We start from the raw sequence: 25,857 nt of genomic DNA, 5'->3' as shown, positions 1-25,857 counted from the left end.
AATATCATGATGTGACAGTGTAAACAGAATTCTAATGAATGCCTCGCTCCAGGGTGAAGTTTTGGTGCTATTAAATCATCTAGAGTCAGACCTCAGCTATACTCTTTCCCTGTTATGCTTAGAGGATAGACCAGGGCTGTCAAACACATTTTGCCCTAGGGGCAGCATTTGACCTTCAATGAGGTCCTGGGGGCCGTACTGAAAATGTCTCAACGTTAACATTTGCTAAAATAGTCCTCTATCCATAGTTTTTGGAAATTCTCCCCGACTGTCTGGCTTTAATTTCGGTGATCATTAGCTGGACACAGTACAAAAAAAAAAAAAAAACTGTGAATGCAGGTCCATTAGAATTTCTTCTAAGTTTCAATGTTTTTAGACATTTTTAATTTTATTGACTTTCAATTTTTACTCAAGCCACTCTATTAGCAGACTGGACCCATGGGCCATCTGTCTGACACTCCTGGTATTGAGCCTATACAATCATGTTGACACACTAACCAAAAAGCGTTAAAATGCCCCACCTTCTAAAGAATCCCTGGGCTGTTGTGGATACGTTTTATAGTGACATCAATATCCCATTCAGCTGGGTAACTACTGCAGACATCTCTGCATGCTGGGCAGTACCTACTGCCTGCTACCTTTGATTCTTTTCTTTTTTATTTACATGAAATAATAAAAAAGTATTTGTCTTCATCATTTGGGATTTTAATCTCCAGCTTTGTTGTCAAACATGATTGCACTCTTTCCTCTGATTCACTGCTATTTATGTTGTTTATGATAGGATCAAAGCCTTTTTTTGCTCGATGACCTGATATTTTCAAGGCATTATTGTTTTCATGTTCCTGTGCCACTGTTCTGCTTTAGACAAATTGTACCCCCCCCCCCCCCCCCCGTCTGACTGACTAGCTGGCTGACTGACTGTGATCCTCTCTCTGGTTCATACAGAGACCCACAGTGTCATCGGCCGAGGCCCAACACGCTCCCACTAACCTCTCCATCTCTCTGGGTGACCGCTCAGCCACTGCTCCCCATGGGGAAGGCAAGGCTCTGAAAGTCTCCACTAATCCTGACATCATAGCGCCTGATGCCCTGAGTATAAAAGAGATTTTGTGGAGTTTCGGTTTAGTGCTCACCTCCCCCACTCCATCCCCCCAAACCCACTTCACTTTCCGTTTCAGCTGAAATCCCATTTCCATGGCCAAAAACCCTTTTTGCGTTAGCTGTTTGAGATGAGGGAAAAGCTCTCCTCTTCTCCCAAAGCAGCTATTAAATGAGAGGCATTAATTTCTCCCTCCTGTCCAACAGGTTCCTTTAATTATCTCTCCACTTTCAGTCAATTACAGTTCACTTCCTTTCCTTGACAATCACTGCTATTTTAGGGTGAGTGCTCTCTACACCCAGGGGCTGGCAGACATGCTACAGCAGTTCTCTCTTTGCCCGCTATGATTGGTTATTGAACTGCCAGACTCAGAACTCAGATGATTGGTCATGTAGCCTTTCTGTCAACCTCTCTGGCCTTTAGGATTGGTTACCCAGCCTCTCTGTCAGCCTCGGAGCTCTAAGGTTGCTAACTCCCTATGAAGTCTGACATGTCAATAGAGGCAGAATAACATGTGGTTACCAAATGGGAATAATTATCTCAGAGGTGTTAATGCTACAGTACATTCAAAGGTCACATTAAAGTGATCTTTGCCATCAACATATAACCATAAATATCTTTTGATGGCATTACAATTTAATTAGTCATGATTTTTGAAGAATTTCCCATAAGTCACTCAAACACATTAGCAGCATAAAACAACAATTTCAATACTGAATTTTTCTCTTTCAAATATGAGCAGTGGGATGTCAGTCAGCACAACATCCAATTGCAGCCATTAAACGCATCGTGTGAATAACGATTCACTCCTAAGATAACAGTATACAGGCAGCCTGTGCATGGACTAAAGGGCAGACATGGCCAGAGCTGCGCTGAGATTCAATAAGAGATGTAATCAAACCCACTTCACATTTCCGATGTTCCAGAGGCTGGCTTCACAACAGCTATTTCTGGTTTCACTGCATGTCATGACAATAACACCCTCCCCTGGGTGGGAGAGCAATAAGAGCACCCTTGTTCAAACAACTCTCTGATTTAACATCGCCTAATTTAGCCTTCAGAGCATGCTTTGGCAGCTCCCTGTACGAGCACGGCACTGTTAGTCAAGCAGTGAACAGAGGACTGGCCAGGAGACTGGACCTGGGTTGAATACGACCTTGCTCTAAGTACATTCTGTGGGTGTGCAGCATATATCTGGTTCTACAGAAAGACGAGAGAGGCTAACGAAGCGGCCCGGAGGGCTCGGTGTGGGGGTCACAGAACCAGTCTTGAGCCAGCAGAGAAACAACCATAGGAGACAAGGCTCATGGAACACTAGGTTTCCCATTCAATAACTGAGCACTAAGTAAATGATGAGCTCAAAATGGCTGCTGTGCAGACATGTGTTTCTTCTTACCCTCTTTGCTTGACCTACACATTGTTTCCTGGGACTTCCTGGCCCCGGCTTGTTTGGCTGACTTCAGAACATCTAAAGGCTGAGTGTGATTTATTTTTTTATTTTTTTACTGTGTTTTTGAAGGCAAGTTGAGACGACCCAAGACCAAAGCTGGCACAGTTTCTTCAATGGGCATGATTTGATTCGAAAGAACTACTCTGCTCCACCAATTCGCCTCCTTTCACTTCTGAACAATACTCTATGCTTTGCAGGTGTCCCGGCTGTAATACTGTAGTGAATTTTTTTTATTTTTTTGAGCAGGTTATTTTGAGGAAAAAGGCAGCCTCTGAAAAGATTGTTGAGATACAATTACATGCTGAAAGCTGAAGTACAATAACACAGACCACTCAGCAGGCGGCTGCAATGGAGGAACTCGCGGCTTTTCAACACAAATGTTGCTTGGTTGCTACCCATTTCAACCTGCTATTTGCTCACTAGCTTTTGTGCCTGGAGCAACAACTGAAACCTTTTTTTTTTTTTTTATATATACTGATGTTTGAAATAATATATACCCACACCACTCAAATATCAAACATTAATACCTAGAGTAGCTATGATACGGAGGGTTTTATCCTGCTTCCTGGATCCTGTGTCCGTGCCAGGTCAGCTGTCGAAAGCCTTGCCAGGGAGCCCTTTCAAACATAACTCTCTCTAATCTACCTTCTGTCATCAAAGAGCATTCAGACGACCATGCCCAAAGTAATTTGGTCCAAATGATTATGCTGACGATTTTTCACTCGGTTGGTGTTAATGTAAAGAGTTACCATTACAACCTAATTAGAGGGAAAGGTGAAATAGCATGTCTAATGTGGAGGGACAGATCACCGCGAGCCGTGGGTTGGTTAGGAACAGTGTTTCAGGGGAAGGGCTGAACAGTATAGCCTGCTTGAGTCAGAATGACCAGAGTACTCAGCATTGTTGATATACATTACAGTAATATGGCATAGTAAAAGCCAGGGTAGATAGGCCTGAAAAAAGAGAAAATCCAATACTTTTTTTCATTGCTCCCAGAAAAGAGCGGTAGGGTGTGATCTGTATGCAGCTAGAAGAGAGAGAATGAAAGTCATTGCACTGTAGTTAAGTCTGATGGGATGCAGGCAGGCAGTGCTTTCGGTCAGTCAATGCTGCAGTGACTTGGAATGCGTCCGCTCCACTTTGGAGAGCGAGTCCCAGAGGTAAACAGAGGCAGGCTGCACAGAAGGCGGCAGGTGCCTTATACATGCCAAGAGCTAGGACACAGAGACATCCGTGGTGTCGGGCCAGGGTGTGTGGGTGCGGATGGGTGTCGTCGGTTTCTGCGACTTCTGCTCGAATGGATTTGGTCCCCGGGGGGAAAAGTCCCAGGATCACCGCAAAAAAAGGATACAGGAAAAGGCGAGGTTGGACACGCTGGCGTCGTGCGCAGTGGTACTCAGGGGGCCAGGGCTTGGCTGTTGATTTTCCTACCCCCATCCCAACCACCGTCCACCTCTGCCCCCTGCTCACCATTCTTCAAGGCAGCTCTGAGGGAGTGGGGGCTAGTGTTCTAATGAGAGAACTTAATCACATGGGGGCAGAATATGACTTGCTCCTGGAGACTCGTTGCGAACGTATTGATCCGTTGTTCATGGAGGGGCCGGCTCCATCCACCACTGTAGAATTGTCAAAATAAAGGATGTGTTTTCTGCCTGGCATGGATTGGCAGGGAGGAGCTGAATGATGGCTGCTGGACGGCTGTAATTCAGACTGTTAGGTCAGGTTGAGACGGGTTGTTAGGTTTTTCCACAGGCTCAATATACTGTATAATATATGAACAAATCAGGTCAGGAAGGGAACATATTAACAGTGGCATTTACATCATATACGACAAAGCTAAATGAGCTCTAAAAGCTTTTGACATCAATCAATATAGTTTGTCTTTTCAGAACAAGTTCTGCTTGTATCTATTCTGCAGCCGGGGAGACAGGAGGCGATGTTTCTCAATATCATACCAACTTTCCAATTGCTTCAGCGCACATGAATATCCCTGCCCTCTCTTTTTCTTCCTCCCTTTTGCCTAGAACGTGGTTCATTTTAATGGGTCTATTTTTTTTTTTTTTACATAGTCAGGGGTCTCAAATGTCATGAGAGCCAATTCATTGTGATACGGTTGAGTCCACCCTTTTGGCAGTTTCAGTAGCTATCAACTCACTCCTCTTCTCTGCTTGCCTTCATTTTTTGTCATTTTTTTTCTGTCTCCTTTGCAGAAGCTGGTCTCTTTATAGATTTATTTAAATAAGTTTCATAATAGCACACTCCCTGTCGTAATACAAAAGCTTGAAAGAAAACACACCATGTCTGATTTTGCTTGGTCTTTACAGTGGATTGTCGCGTGAACACAAAGGCTCATGGAGAGTAAGCCTCACACCCTGTCCAGCACAGACACCGGGAAGGTCCATCAGTGTTTCCTCTTCTCCTGCCGTCTCTGTCCTCCAGAACAGTTCCTTTACAGCCGTCAGATAGTGCTGTGAATTGTACTGTACACCACGATGACTGAGATATCCAGTGGCCCGACTGTAACGTCCAACACAGAAACTGCAATGTTCCGAAGCCCACTGGCGCAGGACAGACAAAATTCATATTTTTTCTCTTTTCATCCCTCCCCCCTTACTTTACAAGTTCAAGTATTTTTTTTTCTTTAAAAAACAACAGCAGAAATTAGCAAATCTACTTTTCTAGTATTCTACATGTTCTAAGCTATAACTGGCAGCCAAACAGCAACCAGTACATAATAACCATCCATTTACTAGGTTTCCTCATCTTTTTCCAATGTATACATTATTTCCTTTTTGTTCTTACTTAGGCCACTGGATATTGATTTAATGATTTCTTTTGACTACTAATAAATTGTAATACTTGCAGCTACAAGGTAAGAGTTTTTTTTTAAATATATATATATATTTATATATTTATATTCTTTTAAAAAGCGTTTAGTCCTTTGGTCCCTATTTCCTAAGGAATGATGCATGTAAATTATCCTGGATTCTCCTCTTCTTGTCTTCTTTTCGCCAGAGCTCGCCCTGTCACAGAGCAACACACCTGTGTAGGCACAAAAACCAAAATGGTAGCAGGCTGGTGTGTGTGTGTGTGTTTGTTTTTGTTTGCGCAAGAGTGTGTTTGAGTTGGCATATGTACACTGTGATAGTAGAGAATACCTGTGTGTGTCTATTGGTCCATATGTATGCATATGTGTTTTGTAAGCTCTAAATGTATACGTGTGTTAGTATGCATGCTATGAGCATTATGTGTCTATAAAGGTTTTCCATCTTGTCTAAAAAACAGCAGCAAAAAAGTTGGTCTCCGCAAAAATCCTCTTCTACAGACACCAAAGCAAAACGGGGAAAAAGAGGCATTTGCAAAAAAAAAAAAAAAAAGGAAAAAGAAAAAAAGAATCTCCGGGTTCCTTCTCCTCCTTAGTAACTCAATCTTCTCCAGCTATTCTTCCAGCAGATTCAAGGGACCACCCTTCTTTCATGATATGTAGCAGAGCAAGAAGTCTTTGTACTTTATACTGCACTTGTGGAAATAAGGTGTTGTGGCCCTTCATCCTAGGAGAGAGAGGGAGAAAGGGGTTCAGCAAGGTGAGCACACAGGGCTATTGTTCAGAGTGCTGGCTCCTGGTTGAGCACACTGACAGGCATAGCTAACAGAACGACAAACAGACAGAGGAAAAGAAGAGGACGTCAATCAAATGGAGAAAGAAGTGTGGTGGGTGGAGTGGTGGTGTTCCACCATATGGAACAGACATGTACGCCGCGACAACGCTAATCCAAAGGCGTTAGGTATTGTTGTGTCGGGGAAATGACTTGACAAAATGTTAGCCTGTCGTCTCTGTTAATCGCTCTGTTAACAGTCATTTCTGTTCATCTGTGATGAAAAAAAAAATTCTGCATGACAACTGAGCGAAGAGGGAAACTAAAGACAAGGCAATACATCGAAGGTCACAATCACGCTGTGATGGTAATATTAGCACGTTGACAACGATTAATACCAATCTACAGAGGAAGGCAACATGCAGCCAGCGGGACAAAACCAGCCAGTCATCTTTTTTGGCCCCCCAATGTTTTTTGGTGAGAAGATAAAACATATGTAATACACTTTTAATCTATTTTGGTTTTGTGTACTGTGTGGGTGGATGTACTTTGGAGACAATCATTTTTAATGTGTACTCATACCGAATCTTGGTAAAGGAAGACGAATCACAGCTGATCACTCTGAAAGTGCCCACACGAAAAAAAACTTCCTTAGTGGAAGGAACAAATCTTTGTTCTATTATGTTCTTCTAAGAAGACTTTAGAAACAAGTATGTTACCAGCTATTTAACAATGAGAGATGTGACACTGCTAACTTATTTCATATTTGCAGAGGCAAGCAGGACCATTAAAGCTATGCCTTTTAATTAACAAATCTTATATATATATATATATATATATATATATATATATATATATATGTACATTGGCATTAATACAAAAGTATCAGTAATTCAAAATTGCTTAAAAACGGAACAGTGCCAATGTGTATTTTCAGAGAGGAATATAGTGTGCAGCAAATGTTAAAGACAAAACAACAAAAAATAAAGTATTGCATATCTACTAGGAAAATCTAATGTTCAACATAGGTCCACATCCTGAATTTAATAAAAAAAAACAACCAGGAGAGCTATGCGAACCCAGAGAGACAGATGAACCCAGAAAGACAAACCCACAGGAGGAACAGGTGATCCCAGAGAGACACAATCCAATGCTGGCTGGTTGACTTGACAGAATGCACTTAGCAAAGTCTTCACCACCAGTGGATAAGCCTTTGGTTTCCACTGGGCTTTTAGGGGGATTAGTGCAAACAGTTCAGTGTGATGGAGTAAAGAACTGTTTCCAAAGCCCACAAGCCGTCGGCACCACTGTACATTCTTTGGGTAAGTCAAGTCATAATCATCTGAAAGTGTGTACCAATAATAGTGAAGCTTATCAATCTCAGTTACTGACAATTTTTTTTTTAAATGTTTTAAATAACACTGGGTTGCTAACATGCCTTGCTGTCCATGACCTGCTTACAGTATAAGGAAACCAGTATGAAGAAATATGTATGTGTCAAATATTCTTTTAATGAGAATATAAATTTTTTTATTTGGGTGAACAATTCTTTTAAGGAGTTAAAACCAGAACTTGTTAATTCTTGACTATGATAATACTGAAAATGCCAGACTAAAACCATTAAAGCAGAAAATGCCCACTTAATGGTTGATATTTGATTTAATGTTATTATGTGTTTGTGTGTGTCAGAGTCTGGCTTTGGTGTGTAGGTCTCCTCCACTGCCTGCAGCTCTGCAATCACAGTGTAATTGGTTAGCCCCCCTCATAAATAAATACATGGGAAGTGATCCTCATGTTAGTCAAACAAAACAATCAAACCCAAGTAGTGCTTGTGCAGAGGAAATGCAGGGAGCAGTGCTGGAATCAACAACTGGCTGTGTAGTCCTTTGGAGTGTGTGAAAGAATGGATGGAGGAGATGTTCATTTGTTTCATAAACACAGGGTCGTCACTCAAAAGGCCATCACTTAGTTATCTCTCAAGGAAAGAGCTGGAGATAAAAAAAAATCGGGGTGTGTTCATATAGAGAGAAAGGCACAGAAGACAGAATATCCTTCAACAATGAAGTTCACGATAAAACTATAAAACACATTACAACAGCAAAAAAGGACCAAAAGTCACAGAATCATTGATCATGATCAACAAATCAGGACATTGGATGTGTTAAACAACAGCTGGCAGATAGCAACTACTTACTGCACTTCACAAGCTGCCAAAAATATAGAGGTAGTATATTGAAACAGCATATATATATATAGAGATAGACGACTCAACGTCACGTCATGCAATGCACGTAGTCACAGTCCTGCCACATGACGTCATCCAAACTAAAATGACACCATGAGTTCAACTTACAGGTGTGGGAACTGGGACCTTGTGCTCGTGATTGGTGGCTACTGGTTGGCTACACAACGATTGCTGAGAGGCCATCTCACGCTATGATTGGCCCTGTCAGCAGGGCAGGTTCAGTTGGGTGCAAAACAAAAGAAGAAAAGAAGCGGTGGGAGTTCCTCTTTTTATTTTTTCTCGAGTGGAAAGTATGATGAACACGTTCCTCTGCCTTTTTCTCAACATCGCTGGCTGACAAATCAAATGGAGGCTGGTTATTACTGTCAAAATGGAAAAAGTCAACAAATTGACAAAAAAAAATAAAATGGAAATAAAGGCTTAGAGAAAAAAACGGAACCTTCAACAAAACATATAATAATGGTCTTTAAAAAAAAAAAAAGGAGTTCTTAGAATATTCAGCCAGAAAACATTTACATGGTAAAAGACTGGAGTGTTAAACTGCATTCCAAAAGATAAGACTATGCCCAAATGGTGTGTTTTTCATCTGAAAACGAACACAGTTACACTCAAAATAATTGCATTTTTTTTTTTTATCCCTTTTTATTGTATGCCTTAATATTGGTATGTACAGCTAGTACCTATGCCATTCCCCAACTGGATTTATCTTTAAGAAAGAAATTGGCTTCAGGATTGCTGAGCTTGTTGATGATTGGACTTTAAAGGGGTACTTCAGGATTTTGGCTAATTTCCTAATGGATACCATTTGTATGTCTCTGCGTGCAGATTAAAAGAAGTTGAAGGTACTGAAGCATATGGTTAGCTTGGTGCAATGCTGGAAGTCTTTGGTGGGTACTAGCCAGCTCCTCTCAAAAGCTGTGTAATAAAGCTTCTAACTACTCCAAAGATGGGTGGTTGATCATTAATGGCCTTACAAAGCCATGCACACTAATGAATATTTTAGACATGTTATTAAAAGTACGAAGTAGTATCCATGTGTTAGTCGACTCTGGATAAGCAGGAAATTACTTAATCATGAAGTATCCGTTTAATGTTATCACAAAGTTATACAAAAATGAAGTCAATCCCTACACATCATTTATGGATGCTGATTCTTTTAACGTGTCTACACCTACAGCTAGAGTTAATATGTTAAAATGAAAATAATAAAATAGGAAATAATAAAGCAACATAATTAACACAGTTGAAACAGACAGGAAATAACATGGAATAAACCCTGACATACAATGTGTTGCTCTAACAATGACAGGCATACACAAAGCACATACTGCAGAGAACACAGACATTCACTCACTCACTCACTCACTCACTCACCACTCGTGCACGCGGGCAAAAAGCTCCTGCTGGTGTTTGTGGAACGACTGTTAGAGGCACACTGAGGATGTCATAATGACCGGCCGGTCCTCATCATTCTTAGGACATTCTCCATTTGTCCCTCATCAAGCTGCTACATCAAAGTCATTCTCCATCTCCTCTGCTCTCCTCCCTTCAGGCTGGCTGCTCCGACAGCCTGCTTTCAATTAGTGCTACATGTCTTTATTCAAATGCTATCTGACAGGAAATGAAAGTAGCATTTATCATTTCCATTACATATTATATTTCATGAATGATGTCCCTTCCCTTTAGTGAGGCTAATGTAAAACATACAAATGTTATTTCTGTGCAAATTTTTCATGGAACTAATGTGCAAAAAAAAAAAAATGTTGACATTCTGCTGCCATGCAAGGCCAGAGGGAACCAGTCATAGTCCCACTGGCCCTCCTATTCAGCACCCTGGTGTACTGGGTCTCATTGGGCCCAGGCCGTGATGATCGGCTGTGGGCATGGCATTGTGGCAGCCCTTACCTGGATATGGATGGCAGAGGGGTCAGTACGGTCGGTTGGCATCCTTTGGCCGCTTCAGTTGCACCTTCAGCCGCTTCATGCCAATCTGAAAACCATTCATGGCCTGAATGGCAGCCTGGGCACTGGAGGGGTTGTCGAAACTCACAAAGCCTGAGAGGCAGAGACAGAGAGACAGGGGAGAGAGATGTAGGGAGACACAGACAGAGAGACAGGGGAGAGAGAGATTTAGAGAGACACAGACAGGGAGACAGGGGAGAGAGATGTAGAGAGACACAGACAGGGAGACAGGGGAAAGAGATGTACAGAGACACAGACAGGGAGACAGGGGTGAGAGATGTAGAGAGACACAGACAGGGAGACAGGGGAGAGAGATGTAGAGAGACACAGACAGGGAGACAGGGGTGAGAGATGTAGAGGGACACAGACAGGGAGACAGGGGTGAGAGATGTAGAGAGACACAGACAGGGAGACAGGTGAGAGAGATGTAGAGAGACACAGACAGGGAGACAGGGGTGAGATATGTAGAGAGACACAGACAGGGAGACAGGGGTGAGAGATGTAGAGAGACACAGACAGGGAGACAGGTGAGAGAGATGTAGAGAGACACAGACAGGGAGAAAGGGGTGAGATATGTAGAGAGACACAGACAGGGAGACAGGGGTGAGAGATGTAGGGAGACAGACAGGGAGACAGGTGTGAGAGATGTAGAGAGACACAGACAGGGAGACAGGGGTGAGATATGTAGAGAGACACAGACAGGGAGACAGGGGTGAGATATGTAAAGAGACACAGACAGGGAGACAGGGGTGAGATATGTAGAGAGACACAGACAGGGAGACAGGGGTGAGAGATGTAGAGAGACACAGACAGGGAGACAGGGGTGAGAGATGTAGAGAGACACAGACAGGGAGACAGGGGTGAGATATGTAGAGAGACACAGACAGGGAGACAGGGGTGAGAGATGTAGAGACAAAGAGAGGGAGAAAGAAGAGAGAGATGTAGAGATGGAGAAACAGGGAGAGATGGGAGAGAGTGAAAGAGGAAGGGTGAGAGACAATGAGAGAGACAGAAAGACAGAGTGACAGAAGGAGAGAGAGAACAGAAAGACAGAGTGACAGAAGGAGAGAGAGAACAGAAAGACAGAGTGACAGAAGGAGAGAGAGAACAGAAAGACAGAGTGACAGAAGGAGAGAGAGAGAGAACAGAAAGATGATCAGAGAGAGGATTTTTTTTTCATGTCCCACAATACGACAACAATGGGATTTTATTTTCTCTATTCAGTAGGTTAATTGAAATAGTTTGAAATAAAAAAAGATCATTGCACCCAATAAGAAAACGATTAATGAGATCAAAATTCTCCAAACTGAAGATTGTTAGAGTATAATTTGAACAAAGAACCTAGAAGCAGTGCAAGATAAAAAGGAGTGTCATGGCATGTGTAAAAGTGTATTTTGTGCCCGTGTGTTACAAATACAGACACATTTGTGGAGGGAGGTGTCTGCCTCTCCTCTCCTCTGTCTGATAGAAGAGGGAGGTGTCTGTGTCTCCTCTCTTGTGTCTGTGAGTAGAGGGAGGTGTCTGTGTTTCCTCTCCTCAGTCTGTAAGTAGAAGGAGTTGTCTGTCTCTCCTCTCCCGTCTGTCTGTGAGTAGAGGGAGGTGTCTGTCTCTCTTCTCTGTCTGATAGTAGAGGGAGGTGTCTGTATCTCCTCTCCCCAGTCTGTGAGTAGAGGGAGGTGTCAGTATCTCCTCTCCCGTCTGTGAGTAGAGGGAGGTGTCTGTCTCTCTTCTCTGTCTGATAGTAGAGGGAGGTGTCTGTCTCTCTTCTCTGTCTGATAGTAGAGGGAGGTGTCTGTATCTCCTCTCTCCTGTCTGTGAGTAGAGGGAGGTGTCTGTATCTCCTCTCCCCAGTCTGTGAGTAGAGGGAGGTGTCAGTATCTCCTCTCCCGTCTGTGAGTAGAGGGAGGTGTCTGTCTCTCTTCTCTGTCTGATAGTAGAGGGAGGTGTCTGTATCTCCTCTCCCCAGTCTGTGAGTAGAGGGAGGTGTCGGTATCTCCTCTCCTGTCTGTGAGTAGAGGGAGGTGTCTGTATCTCCTTTCCTGTCTGTGAGTAGAGGGAGGTGTCTGTATCTCCTCTCCTGTCTGTGAGTAGAGGGAGGTGTCTGTATCTCCTCTCCCGTCTGTGAGTAGAGGGAGGTGTCTGTATCTCCTCCCCTGTCTGTGAGTAGAGGGAGGTGTCTGTATCTCCTCTCCCGTCTGTGAGTAGAGGGAGGTGTCTGTATCTCCTCTCCTGTCTGTGAGTAGAGGGAGGTGTCTGTATCTCCTCTCCTGTCTGTGAGTAGAGGGAGGTGTCTGTATCTCCTCTCCTGTCTGTGAGTAGAGGGAGGTGTCTGTATCTCCTCTCCCGTCTGTGAGTAGATGTCTGCCTTTCCTCCGCTGCGCATGCCTGAGTTATCACCTGGGTGTTTGGCCGGATTGAGCCAGGAGCCCTCCACACTGGGACTTCTGCCCACTCTTATCAGACACCTCAGTGATTGACGTCTTACATTTTCTGCTTGCCAGCTGATTTGATCACGCCGCTATGGGCCCAATTTAATTTGGGGAGAGGGCAGGCTTTTTTGTCAGGCCGGGAGAGATAAGGCTGCTGCTTTTACAAACCCTTTAAACAAACTGAGCAGGAACGGGTCTGTCAGACAGCAGCGATCCCCCTAACACTGCTGCTCTCATAAATCTCAACCTTGCATTTACATCCCGACCCGAAAAACGTGACTGTCAGGGACTGGACAACATTAAAGAAGAAAATGGAGGAGAGGACAAAGAAAGGAAGAGACTAGGAGAAGGATAGTAAATCCTGCTGCCCTTTACATCACGTAGATCACTCAGCTCACAGGTTTATTGTGAGCTTTTATGAAACACTGTATGCAGAAGGGCTAGCAACACTTTACTGGAACACATTCATTGCAGGGCACAATGCGAAAGAGCCCAAATGGCCTTTGTGACAGGAGACTGAATACCATCGTGGATGAATCATAATTTTATGTTCACTCGCAGCTCTTCACCTGAGAAAACTTGGTTCAGCTCTCAGAAAAAGTCATCGTAGGTCATTACAGACATGGGTTTGATTTGCAGGTGGTGCACTGACGGAGACGAGTCTTTCCCTTCTACCGCTCCGCGTCCCTTCTAGCATGGGGACTGGAGGTTGTCATTGGTGTGGGAAGGGAAGCATGCAGTTAGTGGCTGATAAATCTCGTCGAATGGCTGGAAGGGTACTGCTCCCACGTCGAGTCGTTTCAGTGTCACGCCGACCATCAACACACACGAGCGCTACGTCTTCTAAAAACAGAGGGCTAATCTGGTTCAGCGCCGATGTTTAGTCTGCCAGGGTGTATGCCATGCTTTCACAGGACCTTTTGAAATCCATTTTCACTCCACTAATTCCACTTAGAGAGGTGAGCTTTGATCACCCTTTAATGTCAATATTGAGTGACTAAACACAGAGGATTAAAACTGCCGTCTATCCTAACTGTCTCCACGCTAGGACCTTGGAATAGCTATAAAAGCAAAATTCCACTGTGTTCTTTAAGAAGTCTGAGCTTTTACCCTACAAACAAACTCATTTGGGGCGGCTGATCGTTCAGTCGTCAAAGTGACTGATCCGCTATTTTCCTCAGCTGACATTGTGAAGCTGATGATTAACAGCAATAACGACTACAGTCACAGATGTCAAGGCATGCACAGTTGCCATGGAAACAGTTCCACTGTGTTTTTGGGATGTGAACACTCCTTTTTTTTGTAATGTTCAGGCTTTTATCTTACAGGAAAGTGGTGAAGGATAAAGGAGAGCTTTTGCTGAGGGAGTGGCAGGGTGGATTTGAACCCATGTTTCAGTAGTACATGTGCACCATCGGCAGTGGCTTAGACCACTAGACCTCCCTGTACCAAAAACGTGTATTTATTCCCTGTATTTCGAACGGTGCATTTCGGTGCACCATCCTGGGCGCTGCTGAGTGAATGTCCATGGCCCTGTAGAAGACTCCAGGACAGGGTTGGTATGCCGGGGCCAACGACTAATCACACTTGGCAGGCCCCTCTTTTCCTTTTTAACTGAGAATCTGCCTTATCTTAGTCACTGAGTACCCTAAATCTGTCTAGGTTCTATAATGGTGACGATAGCATTTTGCCCATTGTCAAAGACTGGGAATCACTGGATGTTAGCACACACACACACACACACAAACACACACAAATCATTGTGCACAGAAATAATTAATCTCCCATTTTAAACTAAAGAAGTATCAAATTGCTTTCCAAGTTAATGTGTGAGTGTAATGATTAAGTTCGCTTAATGCACAGCATCTTCTGTCTAATTTGTTAATGTCTCTCACAAGAGCCCCGAGGTTTAGACAATAAAAAAGCTGGAGAAAAAAAAGCTGGAGGTTAAATGATTGTTTTTAATCAAGAGATGCATTGTAAAATACTGGTATGATGCTGGAGGTCACTGCAACGCCCGCCTCGACTCCCGTCCTGAACCAGTGCACAGTGTTTCCGGTCTACCGGCCGCCACCATCCCAATGTCCTCAATTATTCACACCTGGACTCGTCTTCATCATACATCTCGTCTTCGTCATACCCATTTAAATACACCTCGTTCCCAATCCCATTTTCAGTGTCTAGAGGGTTTTTCACACTACGTGGTCCTTGGTCTAGTTATTTGCTGTCTTACGTTATCTACATGTACAGCACACGTTGGTCTTACCGACCTTGTTTTGGGATCTTGATCTCAATACCTACGACACATTAAAGAGCTTTGTTCCCTCGTATCTGCTTACGGATTGCATTTACCTCTGTGACAGAATCAGCGATCTCTGTATGGGTATAGTGGGAAACGCAGACCTTGCTTGGGCCCACCCTCCGATAGCATCAGCAGCTCTCCCACCTCAGCTCAGCTATGGACGAGGTGCTCAACGTCCTGCGGCGTTTGGATACATCTGCCGCCGTACCAGCCGAGACCATTCCATCTGCCTCGAATTCCAGCCGCCAACCCATCAACGCCCTGCCGGGTCAGCAATACTCAACTGTGTCTCCCCAAGAGATTCGATAGTACCCTGGCAAAGTGTAGGGGCTTCCTGCTTCAGTGTGACCTGTACTTTGCTCATTCCACTGGCGCACCCACCTCGGGGGTAGCGAAGGTGGGCTCCATCATTTCTGTGCTGTCCAACTGGGCCGTGGAGCGAGCCGTCTGGCAGGGTGGCGAGCCGGAGGTGGATTCATACAACAAATTTACCATCTGTTCCGCGCTGTCATTGACCCACCCGAGAGCAAAGAGCGGGGCGAGTGACTACGGGGGCGAGAGCGGGGGGACCTCCAACTATGCCTTACCTTCAGGACGGTGGCGGCCTCAAGCAGCTGGAACCAACTTGCGCTCAATGCCTTGTCTGGCATTGGCTTGAGGGAGGAGGTCCAGACGAAGTTGGCCTGCAGGGACAAACATCTATCCCTGGACAAGCTCATCGCCATGGCTATTTGCCTGGTAAACCTCCTTCAGGAGTGCAGTTGCCCAACTCACCAGCCCACGTCCGTCTCTGTCCCAGCCAAACATGGGTTTGGGTTCCAAGCGCCTGTCTGCCTTGGGAAGTCAACGCTGGAACAAACTCGGCCTTTGTCTGCACTGTGGTCAGGGTGACCATCAGTCAGCACAGTGACCCTCACTCTGAGCCAGATGCAGAGAGACCGAGAGATCCGCCAGCCCGGAGCCAGGTAGGTATTGGTGTCTCCATGTACTCACTTTCGATTCAAGCACTCCTCGTCTCCATCTCTCTGCCTGACCACCCTTCTTGTCCAGTTTTGTCTTCTGTGGTAGATTCCGGAGCGGCTGGGAACTTTAAATACCAGGGCCTTGCTGCTCGGTGACTCCAGTCTACCGGCTGCCACCGTCTCAATGCCCTTCATTATTCACACCTGGTCTCATCTTCATCATACCCATTACACACACCTGGTTCCCATTCCCATAATCAGTGCCTGTATATGTATCCCCCAGTTCCCTTTGTTCATTGTCGCTCATTGATGAATTGTTACGTGTCTAGAGGGTTTTTCACACTACGTGTTGCTTAGTGTAGTTATTTGCTGTCTTACGTTATTTATGCGTACAGTATACCTTGGTCTTGTCAATCTTTGATTTGTACACCTTGTTTTGGGATCTTGTTCTCAACTACTACTACCTCTTTGTCCTTCCTTTACCATTCTGACTGAGTGATAGTGAGCAGTGATAGACATCTGCTGTTCCTATCCTAGACAGCCTATAGAGGAGCTCAGTCCAGCTGTGCCTCTGCTGGGTGCTGCTGTCTGAGGTAATCAACACAGGACTATTAATAGCTCCTTATGATCACACCTTCATAACCACTCAGGTGGTCTCAATAAAGGCAGTGTAGGCAGGATGTGTTGGATCCAAGCTGTGTCTCTGGGGGCTATCTATGAAGGCTGGGTCTATAGAGATTATCTTTGATGGCTGGGTCTCTAGAGTCTATGTGTAGAGGTTGGATCTCTAGAGACTAAGAACAGAGGCTTGGACTAAATAAGACCTCAGGGTCAGCATGCCATTTCCAACCCTATCACCTGATATCACAGTGTTTAGAGAGGCAAGGGACAACATTACATCTGGTAAGCCAACCCTTCCACCATCATCTAGCATGAAATGATGAATCATCCCTAACCAATCATAAGCATCTGTCATCTAACTTTAGGAACCTGAAATCACTGTGTAGTAGTGTGTCCACAACGGAAAGTTATTGAAAAAGCAAATTGGCCAGCCAATTAGTAAACTAATGAACATCAAAGAACAGCAATTGGAAATCTTGAAATGAACATCCAACTGGTTACTGACAACCTTGTGGAGTTTAGAGAGGGACTCCTCGTCTTTTAACAACTAGGTAGGTATTTTTGAACTGGGGAACTATTGGCTTAAACTGGTGGTCGAGATAGGTATAACCTCACCCCCCACCAAAAAAAACATCTGCTGATGAGTTGAACCCAAGCAACGGAGCACACCCCCTTACCCTCTCCCCCATGCTCACTCGCACGAAACGCCACTTTTAAAATGTTAATTGCAACTTGATTAGGATAGACACAGGGAATAAAGGAAAGGAAAACTAATTGCAGAATCCAAAGTGGGACATGAGAAGACTGCGAAACATCACAGTCGACTTCTCATCCGATTCTTTTCTTTCTCAGCTGAGACAGTTTTGACTCACTGACTCACCAAAACATTTGCTTTGATTGGTTGCCCGGTCCACAAAGACTTTGGCAGAGATGACGTTGCCGAAAGGCAGAAACATTTGCATGAGTTCTGCGTCTCCAAACTCCTGGGGCAAGTGGTAAATAAACAGGTTGCAGCCTTCCGGCCCTGGAGGGAAATAACAACAACATACTGTAGAGGTTACAGGAGGAAATAGAAGAACAGGCAGAGCATGAAGACATACTGTAGAGGATACAGGGGGAAATAAAAGAACAGGTAGAGCATGAAAACATACTGTAGAGGTTACAGGGGGAAATAGAAGAACAGGCAGAGCATGAAGACATTTTAGAGCATGGGTCGCCAACCTTTTCAAGCCTGAGAGCTACTTAAAAAAATGAAACGTGTCAAAAGCTATTTTCTTTTTTGGTTGCTTTTAATTAGGAACATTATTCTCCTTTACCCTGCAACTTTTCCCAAGGTCCTGACTATATTAGATAAAGCACTCGGCCCTAATATTTTGGTCATGTTACCTGGTCAAATAGGGGCCAATAAACTACAGTACTAATAAATGTATTAGATTATTTGCAGAACTTCAGTTTAAAGAAAAATCACATTTTGTTTACTTAGCTGTATTGATTTTAAGGCATTTTGTACAAATAATTAATAATGGATCAAAAAAAATGTCTTACGATCAGAGATGAAAAAGAACAAAGTAACAGTACTTCGCCAGTATTTGGCTGAGTTTGCCAGTTCTTAATTACAACCTAAATTGACTCCCTTTACACGGTCATTTAGGTCTTTATTAACTTCCCTGCCCCGGTGAAGACAGTTAAGTACATTGACTTTGTACACCTGTTCATTATATACCTTTGCCAGGTAAGACTACTTACAGTTTTTAGATGCTGTACCGTTACCCTGACTGCCACCCTGAAGTATAGACAGCTATATCCAGCTCAATAATTAAAGTCCATCCACTAACCACTGTCTACTAGCCAACAGTTTCTCCATGCTCGATCCGTTTACATTGGTGGTGTAGGCGTATTGCCGCGCTGGGGAAACGTTTACTTGTTGAGCATACGCGAGCCCCACAGGTCTGTCTTATGATGGCCAAACGTGCGCTGCATACAGACAGATGGCAAATAACATGAGAGTTTATTTGCCAGGTATTCAATTAAGTATTGCTCTTTAGGCCAGTAGTGGTGGGATCATTTCAACAGTTGCTTAGGTAGCCTGCGGAGCCTACAGGTGAAATGTGTTCATGACATTTTGCGGTGGAACACAACACGTGTGTACGTTTCATTGTTCTTTTGCAAGCTACTAATACATGGTCTGCGAGCAATGGGATTGACCCATTGCAAGGAAACTACAAGAAGTATGTGTCGTGGCCTGCTAGAGAAGAACAGCCCAAGAGTGATTTATTTTGCACCCTGAAATTTTATTTCTATATTAAAAAAAACAACTTTAAAATCATCAGGAATTCATTGTTTGCGTATGTCTTAAAATAATCAAGGAATAATATATATAAACTTTTAGGGGGCTAATATGTGGTCAAAATTATTTTGTAATTGTGTTCCAACCCTGCCTAGACCTGAGTTATATAGAGAGAGGAGGAAGGAGGAAAGAGAGATAGAGAGACAGAGCAAAAAGGAGAAAGAGGTAGAAAGAGAGAGCCATCGAGAAAGAGAAGGAAAGAGAGATGGCGAGATGGTAAGAGAGAGCCACAGACAGATGGAGATGGAAAGAGAACGAGAGATATGCGGGCTTCTTGGTCTGGTGTGCTGGCGGCTGGATTGGTTTTCCCGTCTCATTGCCTGGGGTGATAGCATGACCAGATGAGCCTGTGGCTGGTGAGAAGACTGATAAGGGGCTGCTGACGCCGGGGCTGACTGACTCTCCCTGGGCCAGATAGAGGACACACACAGCATGATAGAGTGGCTGCAGTTTTACAGTCTGATCTTGTGGCTTTATTCCGCCTATTTGTTAGTTTAGGTGTGTCTCATGAAATAGGGGCCGCTCCTGGTGCAGAGACCAGTTGGCTGCAGGCCGGGGTAGGGAGACTGGGAGGCCCGGGTAGGGAGACTGGGAGGCCCGGGTGAGGAGACTGGGAGGCTCGGGTGAGGAGACTGGGAGGCTCGGGTAGGGAGACTGGGAGGCAGGGGTAGGGAGACTGGGAGGCAGGGGTAGGGAGACTGGGAGGCCGGGGTAGGGAGACTGGGAGGCTTGGGTTGGGAGACTGGGAGGCTCTGGTAGGGAGTCTGGGAGGCTGGGGTAGGGAGACTGGGAGGCCGGTGTTGGGAGACTGGGAGGTTGGGGTAGGCAGACTGGGAGGCCGGTGTTGGGAGACTGGGAGGTTGGGGTAGGCAGACTGGGAGGCCGATGTAGGGAGGCTGGGAGGCTGGTGTAGAGAGACTAGGAGGCCCAGATCTGAGACAGATAGGCCAGTGGGGCCGGGACACTGTTGGGGGCAGCGCCCTGTGTTGTTGCACCCTGGCGACATCCACAGCAGTATAGCACAGTACACAGGACTAATGCATGCATATATCTCCAGTGTGAGGAGGTAGAACAAAATGCTTAGTGAAATACTGCAATTGTGTAATGCTGGACCACTTATAGTTATTTAGGGCTATCCACGTTGAATAATAATCATATTCCATAACGTTGCATACTGTCCAATAACTGACTAATGATATCAGGAAGAATGATTCATCATTACGACATATCCTGTGCTTTATTACAGTTAATGCTTTGGTACTAACACTTAACTATGAATGTTAATAAATGATTATGAATGCAGCTAATTAATCTAATGAATATTTATAACCACTTAAACGCATTGTAATGGACTGATTAACCAGTCGAATACCGCAAGTTTGAATTAGGGAGGTTTTTGAATAATGACAGAGTAACTTTTCCATCTTGCTGCCCGCTAATGTTTAGCTCTTTTAAATTAAGTATTTTGCAGCCCAGCGTTTTCTCTCCCTGGCTAATTCAAAGCAGCCACAGATTAGAATGGAACATCGGCAATTATCACCTGTTATCTTGGGTGGGCGCGTCTTCTAGCTCTTACCTTCTCTCTGTTGCTGGGGAATGATGGTGGGTTGCTGGGGGAACGCTTGGCTGATTGGCGCATAGGCAGCAGGGTAGGCTGCTGTTGCAAAGGGAAGGAAAAGAGCCATAGTAGGGTTTCACATTGCCGCTCTTCAAATTTGACACAACAACTTTAAATCATTATTCTATATTTTGTGTCCTCCAGACAGAAAACAAAAAATGACATCACAGCTTTGGAGGCTGAGCTCATTTTCCCTGCGAATCACCAGACAAAGAGAAAGCACTGTCGAAATGGACACATGCGGAGGTAGGACGTTGACTTGAGAGTTTTGCTACGCCAGGAAAATAATTCTTCAGCTGCGAGAAGTTTTAATGATTATAGTTCACAGTGTTGTAGGGGTTGTTTCGTATTTCTTTCGGGTAAATCATAAATACAATTTTAAATTGAAAAATACTACTTTAGAAGGCTTTTTACTGTAAATCCTGTATATACCACAAGTTTCCTGCTGGGCAGGTATAGTTCTGCAACAACAGGATGATCAAAGATTCTACATCTTTACAGTACCAAACAGAAAGCATTAAAACTGGGCCATAGAGACCAAAATCCATATTATTTTGATACATTTCCTGAATTGACACAAAATAATAAATGCACTACTTTCATGTGCTCATTACCCATTAAAAGATGGCTAGAACTTTGTTGTAGCCATACATTTTCATTCACAAAATCCCATATTCACAAGCACTTTTCTAACACACTGTTTTCTTGGAAGGACAGCTCATCGCACTGATCAATGTAAGCAAAAACACTGCGTTAAGGAGTTGCCATTGTTGTAGCAATGATTTAGGAAACACAGTCTTATCCTAATGCACTATTACAAAGCAGAGTGGTTATTGACTGTCTATCAATATCACCTAGCATGTAGGAGGGGTTTGAGAACTCCCTTCTCAGTGTACTTTTGGAATTACGATTTTTGTGTAGGTGGCCGGTATAACCAAGTTAGCTGAAAATGTGTTTAAATCCTAATGTAGTGTCCTAATCCTGTAAGAAATTGGCCAGTCCTCTGGGCTATCTATGTCTGATGGAGTGACAGAGAGAGACAGAAGAGAGATAGAAACACGGACAGACAGACGCACACAAACGCAAGCATACAGAGAGATATATCTGTTTACTTTGTAACGTATGTTACGTGATAACACTCTCCATGCCAATAACTATAGAAGGGAGAGGGAGAGAGAGAGAGACAGGATGGGGGAGAGAGAGAGAGAGGATGGGAGAGAGACAGGATGGGAGAGAGAGACAGGATGGGAGAGAGAGAGACAGGATGGGAGAGAGAGAGAGAGGATGGGAGAGAGACTGGATGGGAGAGAGAGACAGGATGGGAGAGAGAGACAGGATGGGAGAGAGAGAGACAGGATGGGAGAGAGAGACAGGATGGGAGAGAGAGAGAGAGGATGGGAGAGAGACTGGATGGGAGAGAGAGACAGGATGGGAGAGAGAGACAGGATGGGAGAGAGAGAGACAGGATGGGAGAGAGAGACAGGATGGGAGAGAGAGAGACAGGATGGGAGAGAGAGAGACTGGATGCGAGAGAGAGAGACAGGATGGGAGAGAGAGAGAGAGGAAGAACAGAGGAGTGAGGAGAGGCAGATCACCTGCGTAGTGCTGGACACCGGCATAGGCCTGCTGGAGAGGGTCAGTCACTGTAGGACTCTGTGCTGCAGACAGAGAGAGAGAGACAGAGAGGGAGAGAGAGAGAGAGAGAGACAGAGAGGGAGAGAGAGAGAGACAGAGAGGGAGGGAGCAGAGAGGGGGAGAGAGAGACAGAGAGGGAGGGGCAGAGAGGGGGAGAGAGACAGAAAGGAATCACACAGAGATTAGAATTGTCGTACTTAACAGTTCGTCAAAATGCCCGTTCGTCCCCAGATGTTTACATCAAATATTTACAACATGCCAAACAAACCGCTTTGTAGTTCATTATCACTGTAGCCTGCCTTACATAATGCATCACAGAGGGAAGCAGTGCGTGATGACGTGTCAGTGATTCACAAATCATCGGAAACAGACAGCATTAAGAAGCCGAAGAGGAGGCGCTACCGCGATGCACCGACGGATCCACAGACTCTCGTTAAAACCACAGCTTGCCGATCCGTCCAACCCCCATATTTAGCCTGACTCTCACAACCACTGTCACACTCCTATCATCATGCTAGCATGCCAGCCACCTAAAAACACCCTGCTCACACAAATGAGAGGTCTGACCTCAACGAGTCGCATCCTAGCTAAGAAAAGTCATGAAAAGCACAAATGAACGACGTCGCCGTTTGATTTGCTCACCTGAATAGAGGTGAATCCCATTGGTAGTCTCACCTGGGTAGGGGTGGATCCCATTGGTGTAGATGGGCTCGTTGGCGGGCTGTCCGTTAGTCTGGGGCGGGAGGGATGCGAACCCGTTGACCCCCATGGGCGCTGCTAGGCTGGGCACAGCCGTGGCATTGATACCCGGGGGCGTGCTGGTGCCTGCAAACACAACAGCCCAGTTTCATTATTGGGACCACGGGGGGCAAGGCACACACTGCCCTCCATCTGCAGCCCCTTTCAGACTGCGGCCTAATTGGACACCGGGGCTGGGACCTCTGTGTCTGATGGTGTCATCAGACCCCTCCGGTCTGCCCTGGTCTGCCCTGGTCTGCCCTGGTCTGCCCTGGTCTGCCCCGGTCACGTTCCAGGCTTGTCATCTTGTCGGTGCCCTCTCGTCCAGCGCCTGGCGAATGATTCTCCTTCCCTCTAATCCCGGTGAAGTGCATTTAAATCATGTAGGATTAAGCGAGATAGGCATTACCTGGGTGTGTATAAGCTTTGTGGATTACAAACGGTGACCGAGCCACTTTATTTCATTCGTTTGGGGGGGGGGGGGGGGGGGGGGGGGGGGGGCACCTGCCTCGGGCCAGTCTGTCTACTTAGTGCCATCAAAGCTCTTCACAACAAGGGCCTGGGAGACAGGTCAAACTCACGTTCAGGATTATATCTCGCAAATCTTTGCTCTTATATTGTATAGTCAAGGACTTTGCGTCCAAAGTCATCAGATTGGCCGCGTTCCCAGAAACACACAGACAGTGACCCGAGAAGGGAAGCTTTGGGGGAGGAAGCGAGAGAAAGAGGGAAACGGAGAGCGGGAGTGATGGAGGGAGGGACACTGGGGCTTCCAATAAGGGGGATGAGATACATCATGCCTCACTCATGACACATGTTCTCTTCCTACTTTGTGATGCCGGCAATGTCATCTCATCCAGAACACTATCAAAAGGGCAGATGCTTCCCCCCCCCACTCTTCAGCACAACCGAAAGGCAGACCCCCCCCCCCCCCCCTTAAAAGAGACAGAGATTAAAAGAAACCGCTAACGTCTGAAGAAATGCACTAACATCAAGGGCAGATTCAAAAGGCCTTGGCTGAATACATTACATTAGGAGGACGTATGGAAGGTTCACTAATGATTACAGTGAAGTATTAGAGGCAGGCAGCGTGAAGGGTTGGGACGGACCGGGCGTCCTGGCTGTGTACCTGAAGACGGTGTCATCGGGGCAGCCACCAGACCATTGACATTGAACGCTGCCATTTGCTGCATTTGTGCCGCAGCGATGGCTGCCATCGGGTTCAGATACGAGTTCTGGGTCGCCGCCATTAGTGCTGCTTGTTGTTGCATCATCTGCTGTGGGATTGGAGAGAGAGAGAAGGGAGGGAGGGAGGGAGGGAGGGGGGAAGAGGGAGAGAGAGGGGCAGGGTGAAATCGCTGTGGGGACGAGAGGCATGTTGACTTTCACATTTGGGTTTGCACGGCCCAGGAATATTGTTGAATAGACAGGTCTTCAATGCCCCCGGAGTCTTGCCTCTGTTTTTCAGGGTAACTGCTCATCGCAACCAACAGACAATACAGTATGATGAATTAAGCTAAAGAGCAGCCATCCACACAGAAACATAGGCGGCCTGCTTCACATTCTGTCAATGCATCGTTGGATGGGGGTTCTCATGCTGCAAAGGGAGCCGTTAGATGCGGTGCGAGCGCAAACTCCGCCGTCTCCTCACTTGAAGAGGATGTTAGGTTCAAGTGCGAAGGCATTCCTCATAGATCCTGTACATACAGCGTGAATACATTGGCTAGCTAACCGCAGAAGCCGTGACTGCCAGGGCACTGTGTTAAAGCTCACCGTCTCCTCCCCCGTGGAGCCGAGACTTACAGCGTGAGAGTAGGCGCCATAGGCCCCAAACTGGATGGTCATGGGGCTGAAGATGCCGAGCTGACCAGCCATCTGGTGCATCCGGCGCAGGGTCCGCTCCTTGTCCGTGTCGGCAAACTTCACCACCAGGCTGGAGGACGCCCCCTGAGGACACACACACTGCAATCAGTCAACACTGGACAAACGCACCGCGCACCCAGTCACACAGCGCCTCAGTGACTGTGCACGCACGCACACGCACGCACACACACACGTACACAAACGCATCTCAATGTAGGATAAACCAAACTGTCTGGTTCTGAGTTTAACCTGCGGTATTAACTAATGATAACTAATGATTCATTCGGGTGTGGCAGCGAAGGACCCAGGGAATCGTTAGTGGGTCCAGGGCCGAACCAACGTCACCCCCCCCATCAATGTCTCAGCGTTTTTGTCAGCACAGCACTTTTATTCGGATTATTCTTACTTTAAATGTACATAACTCTTTCCTTGTTCCTTTCCTGGTCTTTCAATGTTTTGTATTTACATATCTGTTTTTTTGAGGACCTCAGGAAGAGAGGCGGCTACATATTGATAATTGGGATAATAAACGAACCACGAAACTCAGCCTAACTGCAAGCGTGCTTTCAATGACTCTGACGAGCTGTCTGGAGACAGTGTGATCTCTGGGTTTAGACCTCCATTGGAGTGGACTGTGATCCTTACCGTGGTCTCATAGGAGTCCCAGTCCCTCTCCTGCCACTCCGGCACATACAGTCCCCCATAATGAGGTCTGACTGGAGCCTTTGGCACGGGGAGAGAACTATTGACTAATGACAGTGCCTTATGGCAGATATAGTGCTCTATTGATGTCTGGTCTTCTGAGTTTGCATCCAATTAAATCATTTGAGAGACAGAGACCAAAGTCAGTTCCTCATCTGACGTCTAGGAGGAGGCTGGAGAGGGGAGAGGAGAGGGGAGAGAGGAGAGGGGAGAGGAGCAGATGGGAGAGGAGAGAGGAGAAGGGAGAGGAGAGGGTTGCGGAGGGGAGAGGAGAGGCTGCAGGGCAGA

General features: G+C 45.5%; 1 protein-coding gene across 29 annotated transcripts in view; it reads right to left on the bottom strand.

Moving 5' to 3' along the window:
• Positions 1–395: 395 nt before the first annotated feature.
• Positions 396–25,857, bottom strand: part of si:dkey-205h23.2 (CUGBP Elav-like family member 6) — a 149,529-nt gene continuing 124,067 nt past the window's right edge. For 4 of the 29 annotated variants that reach the window (XM_020040632.3, XM_013138613.4, XM_020040688.3 and 1 more), the window contains 8 exons: positions 24,778–24,966; positions 24,134–24,281; positions 22,909–23,091; positions 22,227–22,289; positions 20,590–20,670; positions 17,547–17,714; positions 10,296–10,445; positions 396–6,100 (listed from right to left, as the gene is read on the bottom strand). In XM_020040632.3, the coding sequence (XP_019896191.1) occupies positions 10,318–10,445; positions 17,547–17,714; positions 20,590–20,670; positions 22,227–22,289; positions 22,909–23,091; positions 24,134–24,281; positions 24,778–24,966 (960 nt within the window). In that variant the 3' untranslated portion in view covers positions 396–6,100; positions 10,296–10,317. Of the gene's footprint in view, positions 6,101–8,498; positions 9,961–10,295; positions 10,446–17,546; positions 17,715–20,589; positions 20,671–22,226; positions 22,290–22,908; positions 23,092–24,133; positions 24,282–24,777; positions 24,967–25,857 lie in introns of all 29 variants that reach the window. The other 25 variants (XM_029125183.2, XM_029125184.2, XM_013138624.4 and 22 more) reach the window with 20 other exon arrangements.

Source organism: Esox lucius, chromosome 2 (genome assembly GCF_011004845.1).
Source record: "Esox lucius isolate fEsoLuc1 chromosome 2, fEsoLuc1.pri, whole genome shotgun sequence".
Lineage (NCBI taxonomy): Eukaryota > Metazoa > Chordata > Actinopteri > Esociformes > Esocidae > Esox > Esox lucius.
Note: the sequence above shows the minus strand (reverse complement) of the source record. Positions and strands in the feature narration are given on the sequence as shown.